Source organism: Triplophysa dalaica, chromosome 7 (assembly GCF_015846415.1).
Source record: "Triplophysa dalaica isolate WHDGS20190420 chromosome 7, ASM1584641v1, whole genome shotgun sequence".
In the NCBI taxonomy this organism is placed as follows: Eukaryota; Metazoa; Chordata; class Actinopteri; order Cypriniformes; family Nemacheilidae; genus Triplophysa; species Triplophysa dalaica.
The window spans coordinates 15,263,970-15,279,753 of record NC_079548.1 but is presented as its reverse complement, the minus strand read 5'-3'; the positions used below and the strand labels follow the sequence as shown (position 1 = coordinate 15,279,753).

The window sequence follows — 15,784 nt, the reverse complement described above, 5'->3', positions numbered from 1 at the left end:
TTTGCTTGAGAAAATGGCGAGAGAACATTTCAGCAAATTTTTGCCAAAAGTTTTAATAGAAACACAATCCTCATAGTTCCCTTTGTGTTATTCTACAGTTTTGATAAAGTTTTCTAAAATGTAAAAAAAGTATTAAGAAGTCAGCGAGTAAGTGTCCAAACACTTTTGACCGGAAGTGTATAAAACTAAGGAATAAAGAATAAATATTTCATTTTGCTTTTGGAGCATGGTCCAAAGCCACGATGGAACAAAATAGATTTTGTATGAATGCAGAAGTTGGACATCCTCTACCAAAATCAAACATATTCTTATTTGTGTACTTAACACCTATTTTATTATCCCAATAAAATATAAATAAAATAATAATAAAACAAACCATTTATAAAATATATTAATTTATTGACTAATAATTTATAGTACAAAACTGTACCTCTTCCTTTTTGTACCTTAACATGTATATATATTTTTTTTTTTACTTTTGGTGGATTATTATACCTGGTACATTTAACTCTACCTTTAAAGATACACAATAAATCTTTGGGTACAACAATGTACTCAAAAAGGTACTACATTTTTTGTACAAAAAGCGCCAAAAAGGTATAGTTTTTTTTGCGTGACACTTTGTGTTAGTGTTTTAACTTATACAATATTGCTTTTAATTACATTTGGGTTTTTGAAAATGTCCAAAACTAGAGAAATCACTGATTCTATCTCTCATTTTCTGTCTTTGTCTATCTCTACTCAAATGTTTTATCACCAGAGATGTCATTGGTTAGAGATGGTGGCTGTGCATGAGGTGTTACCACACACAGAGATAAACGTCTAAGTAACCGTATCGTTTCTCTCTTTCTCTCTCCATAGCAACAGCCAAACTACTGGAGCTTTAAGGTCAGTGTTTTGACTTTTTCTATATGTGTGTATGTGTGCAACCTGTATGTCGCCAATTTTGTCATTAATGGGTCATTTGTGTTTCTTGTACTTTATGTACTGTATCTCAACATTTGTATGGGATAAGCCTCTGCATCCATTTTGTGTATATGAGTTTACTTTGCTTTACGGGTAAAATTGTTTATATAATTGTAAAATGCTTAAATGAGTCCTCATGTATGTCCTAATTCAGATTTACTGTTCTGTCATGCTGAGTGTGTTCAATTCACTGATACAGTATATGGTTCATGCTAGTTATGTGTCATGATCTGCCTCACTGGCTTTTATCCTCTAAATCTCATTGCTGTCGTCTCTCTCTCTCTCTCTCTCTCTCTCTCTCTCTCAGTCTCTTAATCTCTCTCTGTCTCTTAATCTCTCTCGCTCACATTTCAGTTTTCCTATATACCCATAAACTCTAACGTCTTAAGGTGCTTTATAGCTTTGATACTGTTATAAAGCTCCGTTTGTCTCTATAGCACAATTGTATATAGATTCATGCCCAGCAGGGTATTGTTACAGTTGGATCTCAGTTCACTTGCCAGTTGTGGCAAAATATATTTTGGTCCCTGTTTGTGCCATTTTGTAAATGATAGTGTGTTATATGAAAAAAGTCTATTATATGTAGATGTGATTATGTTGAAGGGTGTCTATAATTGTAAAGGGATACAGGAAGCGGCCTCAGGCTGTGGTAAACAATTTCATAAGTGCGAGACTCAGTTATGTGATTCATTCTGTTCATTTACATTCACTCTTATTTACCCACATTACACGCCTGTCAAAAGACACACACATTTAACTCTGTGTATGGCATTAATATTGTTTTTCAAGATTTAACATCTGATACATTGATTCTGAAAAATAAATGTGAAAACAGATGCATACTGTGATTTATAAGAATGATGTTTAAGATTTGTATTGGATATATAAGATTTAGGAAGTCGCAGATAACATTATAGTATACTTTAAAGCCTCTAGTTCATATATTTTCTTATATTTCCATAATTATCTATAATTGCTCTCTGGGATTATTGACTTTCTGTGGAAAAGGTCAGGAGACCTTTTATATGGATAATGAGAATAACATGAGCCCACAAGAGTTCTTGTCTGATCTCGTCTCATCTTCTTTAGCCTCTCTACTGATGTTCTGTTCTATTCGGGGTCCCATTTGCTTGTTCTTGTCACAGTTAGATGGATTGTCAGATGTTTGCAAGTTATTTCTTCCTTTAGGTGCAGATGCTGAGCCCCAAAACAGACGCTTGTTAAAAGCAAACGTCTCCCCTGGCTGCTTACGCCACATAAAATTAGCCTCTCTGCAAATTACTGTCAGAGTCCTGGTTTGTTGGTCGGTTTCTTTTTAACCACCATTCCTTGTTCCATAAAGACTTCATGTCCGAGCAGTAAAGCTGATTCATGAACAGTTTTCACGCTATATTCTTCCTGGAATTAGCATACATTTCAAATGGCTGGAGCCAAATCCTCTGAGTGAGGGAGGCTAGCACATTTTGTCGCTTATCAGAAGCATGACTGGAATTTAGCCATTTTCAAAATGGTAAATGTTTTTAGGAGTGATGCAATGAATTTGTGCCCTGCATATAGAAAATCTTAACATCATAAAAACATCATCAGTTTGATGTTCAATAATAATAGTCATTACACAGTATGTAAGGAATAATGTACAGGCAGCCTGTTGTTATAGCAGAAATAAACCCCAACAGTGTGATCAGGAACTGATGCGAAGCGGAGGGTCTTGTATCACACTGAAGGGGCTTATTTCACGATAACAACCAGCTTCTTGAACATTATCTCGCTTATGACATGGCTACTTGCCACATGAGAAATAAACTGGGTGTGATTTTGAAATATTTTATTAGCTAATTTTTACCAAATGCAGACCTTCCATAAAGAACAGCCGTTTACTTTCGGTTTTAAGGTTAGAAACGACGTTCAAATGTCACCAACAGGCAATTTGCTTTAATCATTTGTAAATACAATGTTATATGTGCTATTAATACACATTTATATATTTTTGTTGTTTAATATTAAACTGTACCTGTCAAAATGAGTTATAGCATCTGTTTTACTGTTTGTTATTAGTTTTGAACGGTTGTTATGTGGGAATAACGAACCTGCAAATGTCACGACTGGCCAATGAGAATCATGGATTCCAACAAGCCGTGTAATAAGAAATAATAAAATTCAGAAGCTAAGAAATATCAATTTAATCTTCAGGATCTGTGTCGGCAGATATCTCTCTAAATAATCGGCTATCGATCGAGAAATTTAACAGTTTTTCGGCATGATATAGTATGACTAAACTATTTTCCCTTTGGTAAGTCAATGGTACGGTATCAATGGCATCAGTAGTGTAATGTATAACTTTAGCTTGTTTGTGATGCCTTATCACATTCAATACAAGTACCTAATACCACTGCCTTACCAATAAATCTAACATGAACAGAGACTTCAAAGTGCACCTTTGCACAATGCCACATTTGTCTGTATTTAAGAAGACAGGGCTAACAGCAGAGAGCAGAGAGTGAAGGTGTGGTGAGCTCACCCATTTTCACACTTTTCTTACTCGGTCCTTATCAATTTAACATTGATCATTGTTATTAGTCCCCGATGATAAGTGCAGTGAATGCCGCCATTTTATGACCACCTACCAGCTTACTATTTTGCTGCTTTCTCTGCTCCACTCAGCAAAGGACTGAATAGACCAACAATCTACTGCAATTTGCCAGAGCAATTTCAGCTATGCCTTCACCAACCCGTAGCTAACAATAGCAAGCGAGAGAGACAGAAATTATTCTCAAGTGTGATTACTTTTTCTCTCTATTTCTCTATCTTTCTGTCCACCTATTGTGTTTCTGTCTATCATTTCTTTTCTATCTTTATAATAGTTCATATCTTTAGTTTAATGATTTCATGCATTATCAACTCACTCTGTATTCAGGACACACCTCTTTCATTTATACTTATATGAAGATAAATTCCTAAATGAAATATCTTAAAGTGAGCATGAAATGGTAGTTGTGATTGTGTTTTCGTTTGAATTGAGATGTATTAGGGCTGGGAACTCGATTCCAATGCGTTGGAACTCCATTAAAGGAATTGACTCTACTTTAAGAGCCTTCATAAGCACAAGCCCCGCCCCTAAGCTGATTTCACTTGTCAACTAGATCACATTAGTTTCTTGTCAAGAAAAGTACAGAGGTTAGAAAAAGCTGAATAGTAGACATATAATAAGTCATATAAGTGGGTTTGTCTTTTCAGACGGACTGTATACTGACCGTCTTCTTTTGCTCACCGATGAGCTCAGTGTGCACGTGAAGAGAGTTGTGTGCATATAAATCACAGTCTCACAATATTTCTAAACATGAACATCTGTTAAAAAGCCGGACAGAACACCCGTCTACACTACTTGCATTTAACATTAAATGATTCATGTTAAATTGATTCCTTCGATTCCCAAACCAGGAAATTTCGGAATCGAACACCTAAGATGTATATCTAATCGAAAAAACCTCCTTGAATGAGCTTGATTTCATTATTTAGATATCGTTTGATCATGGAGGTTCTCAATAGGTCCCGAAAGTTGCTAGTAACCCATGTAGCTGCGGGTAAACAGACCAACTGAGTTGAACTATTAACCTATTTGTAAGACGTTATGAATAAAATTACTAAGAAATAAATCATTTAAATAGAAAACATACCTTCCAGGAACTATCTGAAGGCTCCATGAATCACGTGACACGAGAAATTTTCCAACTTCCGTTGGCTCAACTCTGTCTCTCAATTGCTCTGGATCATCGGAAGTTAAGAGCCTGGTCATTGGACAGTCAGTATAGTCCAACCCACGGGCTGAGACATGTTTGGCAGAGAAAAGATGTAGTTTTTAATTAAAGATTATGAGGGAAACATAAGTTTAAAGTAAATAAATAAAGATCTGCACAGTTTTAACATTTGTAAGAAACTTTGCAATATTACATTAAAGTTATTTTGGATTATAATGGTAACTTTAATAATATCTCAGTTGTTTCTTCTAAACAGTATATGATTAAATTAATTCTCCTGATCAATTTGTGGAGAAACTTGTTTGAATAAGTTAATATTTAAGTGAGCTTCAAAAAGCAATTGCAAGGTCATTGAATGGTGTCAGTCATTTCACTTCTTCTCACCTCATTTCACAAGAGTTCTTCCAGCAAATTCTTCCGCAGTCTCAAATCCATCTTTATGTGCAATATCTGGATCATTTATTAAGCGCTAATCTTCCTTCAATGAATCTCTTCAATGAAGTAGCGTGTGGGGAGATCATAGAGCTTCAGTCATGACTTCTGCTCATGCTCATTTGTCATAGACAGCAAAGCCAAATCCATTTACTACCCTCACTCTGAACACGTCAACTAATGAATCATCTGAGATCTCCATCAAAGAGAAACCTCAGATGTTTATAAACAATATGTCTTGTGACTTTAATTTTATGCATTGTGGATTACACTTCTTTAGTGTCTTTGTTTTCTTTTTTTGGACACTGATTTTCTCTTTAGTGAGGTACTCATAATATTAATGTTTATCAGTGATATTTACTTTATTTTATATTTTTTCTCTTATAGTGGATATTTTATTTGAATTAGAGTGTGTGTGTTAATTATAATAAACATACACACTATGTGGTTCTCTCAGATCGTGACCTCCATTTCATGTATTCAGATGTATTTTGGCAATAAAGTTATCCCCCTCACTGGTGTTGGAACAGATTAGAAGTGTGTGTGTGTTTGTGTGTGTGGGTCTGTTTGTGTGTGGTGAAGTTGGAGATTTATTACCCATTGAGGGCAGTGAAGTCTACAGGCATCCCTGACTCCGTGTTATTCAGAAAGTACAGGCACTTCAGGCAGGTAATGTGACACACACACTGACACGTTTATTGACAAATCTGAATGGAGAGTGAGAGCTCGCGTGTTTACAGCATTTGACAAAAAGCCGTTTGAAAGTGCATTAGCCAGAGTGAGTGAGGGAGAGAGAGATGTCTCTTCATTACATGAGTGATCTGAGGAGTCCATCGAGTTTTAGTAGAGGAATTCTGAAGGTGTAATTCTGAAGTGACGTACTTTTTTGTAGACTATTTCTGTTTTTCTTTTAGATGTGTGTACATGTGCTAGTGTATTTGTGGTATCCAGACTGGTCAGTGTTGTGGATAAATGACCCCATTACAGATACACAAGGTGGTCATCCATCAGCTCACCTCAGGCCCTTTAGAGAGTGTCTGAAGGGCCACAGCACTGTTTCAGCAGTTACGTGTGCATGTGTCTGAGCTTTTACCTTGTGTGTAAACAGTGCTACGATTGTCACAATTTAGAAATCCTGCGGAAAAATAAATTTTAGCTAAACTTTTGTTTGACTTTTGTTATTATGTGTGATCCGGAGGAGCTCCTGGGAGGAACCTTTTTCTGCTTTAAAAGATGAATTGATATGATGCATGGTGATGCCCCACAAACCATCCTGGTTTTCCGATTGCAACCCTGGTTACAGTTGTCTCAGAGTTGTGAAGCTCTCCATGAGGTTTTGTGAACCACCTTCATTAAAATACTACAAAACAACCGCAGCGATGTTACAGACTCATCTGACAACAGTTCCACACTTCTGCATTTTCACAGTGACCATATTTACCTTGATGTCGAACTAGAGAGAACAAGAGAATGTGCATTCCATGTCATTGTTAGCCTGTCAGATACGTCCACAGAGACTTATTTGTCTAGCGTGTTTTCCTGTCATTGCACGTTTGCACAAACAGGAGCAGTTTTTTTAACCGCTTTGCTTTGTGCAGGTGGAATTGGTGGTTGTTTGCTTCTGTCCTTTGTGCCATAATAAAGTAATGTTAGGAAAATAATGTTGCAACAATAGAATGTGGTAAAATCATTGAGTAAGAAAATGAATTATGTTAATCATTATCTTTTAAAAATATAGTTGCAACCCCTGAGCTAACCTGGCTAAGCTCTTATATTCATATTATTTACAGTATGTATGTATACTGAATATTACAATCTGATCTGTGTATGAGGAGAGAAAAACATTGGAAAAAGTGCTTGTATTTTATGTAGGTCAGCTAGTAGAGAATAGAGCTAACAATGGCAAGGTTGAGCCCAAGGAATAGTATTGTCACCATTGACCGTGATTAAACAACTAGAAATGTTAGATCTTTTTAACATTTTCATTTAGAAACAATGTGTATAACGTGTATACAATCTGTTTAACACTCTAAAAGTATCTCGATGTGTTTCTCTTATAGAGCCGCAGTCCACGTCATTCCCAGTCCACACAATCAGGTTTGGCAGACCAGGCGTCTAAACTGTCCTTCGCCTCTGCCGAGTCTCTGGAGACCATGTCAGAAGCCGACATGCCACTGGGCTTCAACCGCATGAATCGCTTCCGTCAGAGCCTTCCTCTATCCCGCTCTGCAAGCCAGAACAAACTTCGTTCTCCAGGTAGTAATATTAATACGCATGCCGAGCGTAGAGCTGGTGCCGTAGACATCAGAGTACAGAGAACCTCCAGGTTTATTATATTAAGATTTAATGACATTTGTGAAACTATAAAAAAAAGAAACCGGAACGGTCTCTGGACCATTGTTTACATTTTACAAAGTTGTCTAAAGTATGCGCGTTCACACATGGTGGTTCTGCTGGGATTTTTCAATTTCTAGTTCGATTTTTGTGGTTCTCTGCTTCTGTCATACAATATACAGTCATGGAAAGTCTATAAACAAAAGCAAAGTTTGTTTTATTTATCTAATTCACTGACCTCAGTCAACCCCAATTTACAAGTTCACTGTCAGCCTGTTGTAATTCAATTAAAGTTATTTTATTAAACTAAACTGTTACCCTGACTCATTTAAATTAGCTCTTATTAACAAATTATTTTGCCTCGCTTTGACAATTTTAATCTGATGTGCGAGCACAAAACACTGTTTACGCTTTAGCCTTTAGAGGAATTGCAACAGTTTCAGGGCACAAATGGGAATCAAAAAGCTTTGTTGAAATGCAAACAGTAATTTGCAGTAGGTCCCACATGTCATCCAGAAATGTACTCTGAGGTTTAACTAGAAATTAAGTATCCATTACACAAAACAAGCCAATTATTTTCCTTATTTTCATCTGAGGTATAAATACATTTCAACAAAGAGTTAAATACATTAGTCTAATATACTGTAGCCTGTATCTCAATGTTTTATTTTTCAATGACCACATATAATCCCACGTCTGTTAGATGTTTATTTTATTGACTACTGAGTGAAGATGACATTTTGCTTTGCCACAAACTGTTTTCCGGCTGTTGACAAGACATTAATATAGCATTGAGTGAATTACAGCAGTAAAATCAACTGTGATTACGTGACCTTCAACAGATTGTCTTGCCCACCTTTAATTTTCAGTCATGGTTACCATGACGAAAAATATATCTTGGGACTGTTTTTTCAATGTTTTGTTCAAGTTTGGTTGGTGATCTTTAAGGAAAGTGATCTTTGAGCTGCTACCCGGAAGAAGATTTATGGTCATTCAGCAGGTGGCTCCGGACCACCAGCAGAAACTTATGACAATAAGATAAACGAGACAATAACTTCATACCTCTCTCGCTCTTTCTTCCTCACTCTCCTCAGGTGTCCTCTTCCTACAGTTTGGAGATGAGACCAGGCGTGTTCACATCACTCATGAGCTCAACAGTTTGGAGACCTTACACGCGCTCATCGTGCACATGTTCCCTCAGAAGCTGACGGCGGGAATGCTGAAGTCCCCCAACACGGCCATCTTGATCAAAGACGAAGCAAGAAATGTCTTCTACGAGCTAGAGGACGTGAGGGATATACAGGACAGAAGCATCATTAAAATCTACCGCAAAGAGCCCATCTACGCCTCCTACCCTGCGGCACATCTGGCCAACGGAGACCTCAGGGTGAGCGCTCCTCCCTGCATTTAATAACTGCAGTCTGTTTGTCATTGTAAACCACAATTCTTGCTGTCCCAGCATTGGCTTATGGGTAAAAGAATCCACCAAGGCATGATACATATTTAAACAATGTTGTCATAATAAAAAGAATTGGTAGTTTACTTCACAGCATGAGGTACCATCAAAGTCCCTAACCTAACCTTGAATTCAGCGTCACCGCCGTCTTTGAGTATTTTAAATTCTTAAGGGACGTACCCCTTAAAAGTGGCATCGTTTGATCCGGTGAGCGATGTCTTTCAGATGTCGATGTTCTTGAATTTGGGTGTTTCTGAATTATGCACGCTTTTTTTCTCGTAGCACTCAGGGACTCTGAGGCTTGTGTTACCAGAGGAGCTTGATGTGGTTTGACTTTGAAATGAGATTGCAATTCGTCACTCTGTTGATCAAATGTTCAGCTCTTGTGTGAGATGTCTTTACCATCTACACCTCTGAGAGTGTCAAACCAACTCCATCCGCATTAGACATGAGTCAGTGGATGTCTTAAAAGGATTCTGTCTCTTAGTGTGCCGTGTATGCACTTTGTTGTTTGTGCTGTTTTGTGTTGTGTTTTCTTGCTGCTTTTTGGCTCTTTAGAAGAGCCCTGAAAAACTATTTACAATGAAAAATCTCAAAAAACTAAAATTGAAAACTCAAGACTAATTGCTACCTAATTTTTTTGAGTAAAATCAAGACGGTGGCAAAGTTACTACCTGCAGTGAAGATAATTGCACTTTAACAACTTTCAATTTAATTTGTTTTGTTGAAACTGTAAAATCTTAGAAATTATTCATGTAAACTGGATGGAAACCAAGATGTTGTAGACGGTTTCATCGGACACACGCGCCTTTGCCTGAAGTTAACTTCCGGTCTGTGTTCGTTGATCGGTCTGGCTAGTAGCTGTAATATAACTAATAATATTAATATTCATTTATATTGAAATTTTATTGTAAAATAATTGCATAAGATAAACAATTTGTTGAATTTTATTGTATATATACATTTTTTAAATTAACAATTTGTTGAACGGGTAGTACAACTGTCGCATTTAAGTTTAGCCAAGTATTGGTTCTTCTGGTAACCCAAAATAAAACTGGCTAGACATAGTTTTAACTTGCTTGCTAATTTTATTGACTTGATATTTCTTTTGATGGTTGTCATAAATAATTTGCAGGGACTTTATTCTTTGTGGATGTGTACCTGATGTTAAGTATGGACAACAAAAGCATGCATGCTCAGTAATGCTGCTTTGAAACCTTCTATAAATAATGCTGATACAGACTACACTGATACAGAATAAAATTTGTAAGGCTAAAGTGACAATATACAGTACATGTTGTAGGCTTTTTGCTGTTTGTGTGAACGTGTCAGGTTCTGTCAAAATAATAACCAAACCTATTTTTTTTGCATTGAAAGACCCAGACAAAAGTCTGTGTCTCGTAAGACACAGACCGGTATTGCTTCAGCACATTTGACTTCTCTCGTAACACTGAGAGCAGATATAAAAAAGTGAAATAAACAAGATGGATGATAGCCCCAAGACAAAACAAAAAAATTAAGGCTTAAATGCAAGTAGAGATATGAAATTTATGAAAAATATGCAGGAAGCAGGAAATAAGAGGTCCAACACTGAGATACAGAGAGGCAACAAAGCAGGCAATATGACATATTGAATGAGTGTAGTTTCCTGTTTTGTGAATGAAGAAACTGTCTTGCTCTGCTCATTGTTAAAAAGTAAAGTATGTGTGCTCACAAGTGGCGGTAGAATCTGAATACTACTGTCGTGTAATCCAATGTTATGCAAGTAGCTTTGTGCTGGTCGAAGAGTGAATAGGTTGAATGGAGTCCCCCAGAGTTGTATTACAGACCGATGAAAAGAAAGAATGAGCGAGAAAAGAGGGAATGAGGACAATGAGTCTAGAGCTCCCGTCTCAGTTTCTTGCTAAACCGCCAAGGATTCTTTTCACTTCTGCTGTTATTGAGCCGTAAAGTGATCCCAAAAATGAAAATACTATCATCATTTACTCACCCTCTTGTCATTTCAGACTTTATGACACAAAAGAATATTTTTGAAGAAAGTTGGTAACAGCATTGGAACCCGTTCACATCTATTGCATAGTCACAAAACCAATGCAAGTGAATAGGGGCCACTTAACAACATTTTTCAAAATATCTTCTTTTGTGTTCTGAGGAAGGAAGAAAGTCATACAGGTTTGAAATGACAAGAGGATGAGTAAATTATGACTGAATTTTCTTTTTTGGGTGAACGATCACTTTAATTTAGTGGCCAGCAACAGATTTTCAATTTTTGGTAGGACAATTTGAATCAAAATGTTTTGGGTTAAAAGTTATGTCTTTTATGTCATTATAGGTTTATTGGTAAATTAAAGATAGATTCAATTCAATCTTTACATTTCATGTAAAATTATATAAATAAACATGTATTGAAATTCGTAAATATACTATATATTAAATTATATTTATTTATGTGTCAGTATGGCTACGTCTGTCGTGCTTGACGAAATATGCATATACTCTTTTAAAACATAAATTGCACCTAATTTTATTGTTTAGTGCACTTTATCGAAAGTTGTGGATACAAGTGGCTTTCCTTCCATGTTAAATTCATGTTTTCAGTCTTGCTTCTCTCTAAAGACATCCATGAACTTGCTCAGCGTCGTGTGTTTCTCTGTCATTTTTATTTTAGAGAGAGATGGTGTACAGCTCCAGAGACTCATCACCTACTCGTCGTCTCAACACCCTGCCCTCTTCCACTGCCTCTGCCTCCTCCGGATCTCCTTCCCGCTCTCGCCTGTCCTACAGCGGAGGCCGCCCTCCTTCATTTGCTGGTCAGGGTCACCCTCAGGGCCCTCAGCATCCGTCCCACCACCCATCACCATCTCACGGACAGGCTCAAGGCCTCACCACCTCCTCATCCGCCATACTGGAGAGGCGTGATGTAAAACCCGATGAAGAGATGTCTGGTAAGAACATGGTTCTCATGAAGAACGAGGGGCTGTATGCTGACCCATACAGCTTGATGCATGAGGGGCGGCTTAGCATCGCATCCACTCAGTCCCTGGCTACCATCGCCGACCCCTTTGGTTTTCCAGTGTCGGGTGGGCTGTACCGCAGGGGCTCGGTGAGGTCCCTCAGCACATACTCGGCTGCAGCGCTGCAGGGAGACCTTGAGGACTCCCTGTATAAACCTGGAGGTTCTCTGTACTCCGATAACTACGGCACCAGCTCTACACTCGGCATGGGCTTTCGTTTGCCGCCATCATCTCCGCAGAAGATTCCCGACGTGCAGTTACGTGACAGGGATTTGTTCACCGGGTCTCCGAGCCGAGGGTCGCCTGTGAGACAGACCTTCCGTAAGGACTCCACTTCTTCGTCTGTTTTTGTGGATAGCCCGAAGTCCAGACCCAGCTCCAGCTCTGAACCCATAGGAGATGGAAGTAAGGGACCTGGATTTGGGTCGCCACTGTCTGGGGGCGAGACGGATTCACGGTAAGCAATGGTAAAAGTGAGCATGTAAAAAATGTGTACATGTGCGTCCCATTTGTACATTGTGTAACATTAAGTTCATTGTGTGGGAGTGTTGCTACAGGCTGAGAAAGAAAAAGTGCCCTTGACCACAAGTCTACTCTACTCTAATATATTTTCGTCTCTCTTGTTAGCAGGGATCGTATGGAGGCAATGGAAAAGCAGATAGCCAGTCTGACCGGGCTGGTTCAGAGCGTCCTAACCCGAGCACCAGACAGCGACAGCACGTAAGACCCCATTACACATTCACAAAGCCATCAAAGAATCACATCCATCTCACTCATATGAATGGGCACATAACAGCAATGAAGTACCTGTTTATACAATGCAGTGAACCATTTCACACATTAAAATGTTGTTAAAAAGATCCTGTTTTGCTGTCATGCAAGAATACATGTTTTCTCATTTTTGCAAATAGGGATGGGTCAGAATTGTTGACTAGATGACTAGTTTTCTTGAAGCCTATGAAGCTAACTGGTTTATAAGGATTTTTGTATATATTTCTTAAAAGATGTCTTAAAATGTATGCAATTCAAATAATCACTTCTACAGTGAGTAGTTGAAATATTTAGTCTTTAATAACATAACTTTTTTGAATGCACAAATGTATTTTACAGTATTGTAAGTGTACTCTAAAAATCATATTAATACTAGTGGTTTGAGCAAACCAGCAACTAGCGGACTTCTTGAATGATGTGGTTTTGCACATCCCTATTTGCATCGCAGCCATTGGCTGTTCTTATGTGATCCATGAGCTTGCACAAATGTGTTTACTTGGTGAATGCTTGTTTTGATATTGTGTGTTGGTCCTGTTGTCCCGTGATGGCCAAGCGTCTCGTTCTTTCACTTTAATGCTTTGATTTTGTCAGACATTTATAGTTCAGTCATTCATATTCAATTCCATAAACTATGGAATATTTTAAGATTATTTAAAACAAGTAATATTATTTAGATTGTCACCATTTAAAGAGAGTGTTAAGCAAAGCTTTAGTCATAGACTTATCAGAGAATTATAAAGCGATGATAAGTGAGAAGTGTTGGGTGAAGATACAAGAGTTTTGCCCAGTGTGATCTTAATGCCTAAAACAGACTGTGGAGTAAGTGTAAAGGTAAAAAGAGTCGCTATTACATCAGCTTGCTAATAGAAGTTATTAAAGGCAGTGTGGTGGAGGACGGTTTTTGGAGTTTTGTGGATTGTAAAACTGGTTTAAAGTAAGGTAGTGCGTTATTAGAGATATTTAGTGCATTGCCAGACAAGTTCATTGCAGTGTTTGGAGTTTGTGTAATGTAAGGTTAGGTTGTACAGGCCTAATTATTTGTAAAACACATTAGTATGTTACATAAAGCTGTGTAAGTTAGATGGATAAGAGGAAAGATTTAAAAATGCCTAAGCAGAGACCAAAATTGAACTATGAACAAGTGCCAAATACAACTAAAATGACTAGTAACTTTATTAGGAGCAAAAAACTTTACCTGTTGTTTAAATCAAATTGTAGAAATAAGAGACTAAGAAGGACATGCAAACTGTCTGCTAAAGAAAACATCATTGGCTTTGCACCTGATGTTTTTTTTGTAATGTTTATCTCAGATATTTTTTTACAATCATATGTTTATGTTAAAGGGATAGTTCATACAACATTTTTTGAATCATTTATTCACCCTCATGTTGATCAAAACCTGTGTATGACTCTTTCTTCCATGGAACACAAAAGAAGATATTGAGAATTGTTTTTGTGTCCATGTGTTGATAGTCAAAGAGGACCAATGTTGTTTGGTTACCAACATTCTTCAAATTATCTTCATTTTCTGCAGAAGAACGCTATTTTTGGGTGAACTATCTCTTTATGTTTTTGTCTTCACTGTGTCGACACATATGTGGATATCCACATAGTATATCCACAAAATTTAAAATATTTGAAAGGAAACCAAGTTTTTGGAGACAGACTCATCTCATTTACTGTAAAATCCGCACTTTTTGTCACAAATGGTTAAAGTTAATTTGGACACCTGGCTAGATGCAAAATAATGGCAGTGTGATATTACACTCTTACTCTCATAGTGTTGTACTAGATACCAGTCTGCTGTAGTATAGAGAAGGACAGTGTAGTGTAGTGCTGCATACTTCTAGTGCAGTGGAATGTAGTGTAGTATAGTTTGAGCGTCGTGTTAGGTACTGTAGTACAGTGGTAGTATCATGGCTGTATGATCCTCAGATGCGGCCTGCTGCGTCTCTGCATGATGGCGGGCTGCCCTCCGGACCAGGGGGTGGAGTTTTCACGGCCCTTCCCTTTCTCTTCCAGTGAGAAGACCGAATCCACCAGCGATGGCTCCGCCACAGGAAGTGAGTAAAACTGCATCCACAGACCACGTCCACATTTGACTTATTTTTTAAGCTGCTTGCATCTATTTTACATTATAATCCTATGGAGTAACAGTGTTTTCAAAAAGGTCCAGAGTGCTTTTTTAAACTCCAGCAGTGGCGTGTTTTTCTCCAGCTCAGAGCGTCTTTTGAAGTTGAATAAAGTTATGAAAAAACGCCCTACGCCTAACGCCTTTCCACTGCTAGCCAATGACAGAGACCTGTCGTAAACGCCCGTTTGAGCACAGTTTTGTATTAATTTACGTTTCATTTTCACTTTCAATAACTTTTGATTGCACTTCTAGCGAGAAATTAGTATTGTAGTTTTTAAATATGTGATTAGTCATTGCAGAGATGCTCTCTGTTTATAATTCAAGTAGAATTCCGTTATGCTGCTTATGAAGCCCGTCTCTCCGAGCTGCCTCCTTACATTGCCCGCTGCTATTTGTAACCATAACGCTGCAAGGTTTTTTTTTTACTAAAAGAGCGCCATTGTCAAATTTTTCTTTTCAAAAAAGAAATACAATCTGAACCTGGCCTTACTGCTTGTTCAGAGCAGTCAAGAAGAAATAAAACTTTTGTCAGATTTGATTAGACCTTGCAGATCTGCCGTTGTTATGGCAAACATTTATATTCACGATGGCCCATAGAAAAGTGCTGCGATGATCTCAAAGAATTCGAGCACAGGCCGTGTCCTTTATGCTGCAGCAAAACAAGTGTTTTTATCAGAGCACGTCTTGCCCCTTTTAGTGCCTCCCAGTCAAAATCCCCTTCATTGTTTTTTTATGAGTACTCTTCAGTACTTGACTGTAATATATATGTTTTTGTTTCAAATTGTTTTTCTTATGTTTCCCCTGAAAGTCCTCTCGTTCTTTTGACATCGCTCTTAAATCAGCGACGGATGTCCTCAGAGAACGGCCTTTGAGTGGCCTCCCCTTCAAAGGCTGAATTCAGACTTTTGATTCGCTGGATTCG

The 15,784-nt window shown here is 37.8% G+C and overlaps 1 protein-coding gene across 2 annotated transcripts in view; it reads left to right on the top strand.

Moving 5' to 3' along the window:
- srcin1a (SRC kinase signaling inhibitor 1a) overlaps positions 1-15,784 on the top strand; it is an 88,191-nt gene that overhangs the window by 48,537 nt on the left and 23,870 nt on the right. For both annotated transcript variants that reach the window (XM_056753926.1, XM_056753927.1), the window contains exons 4-9: positions 862-888; positions 7,214-7,409; positions 8,582-8,874; positions 11,612-12,414; positions 12,585-12,677; positions 14,664-14,791. In XM_056753926.1, the coding sequence (XP_056609904.1) occupies positions 862-888; positions 7,214-7,409; positions 8,582-8,874; positions 11,612-12,414; positions 12,585-12,677; positions 14,664-14,791 (1,540 nt within the window). The remainder of the gene's footprint in view (positions 1-861; positions 889-7,213; positions 7,410-8,581; positions 8,875-11,611; positions 12,415-12,584; positions 12,678-14,663; positions 14,792-15,784) is intronic.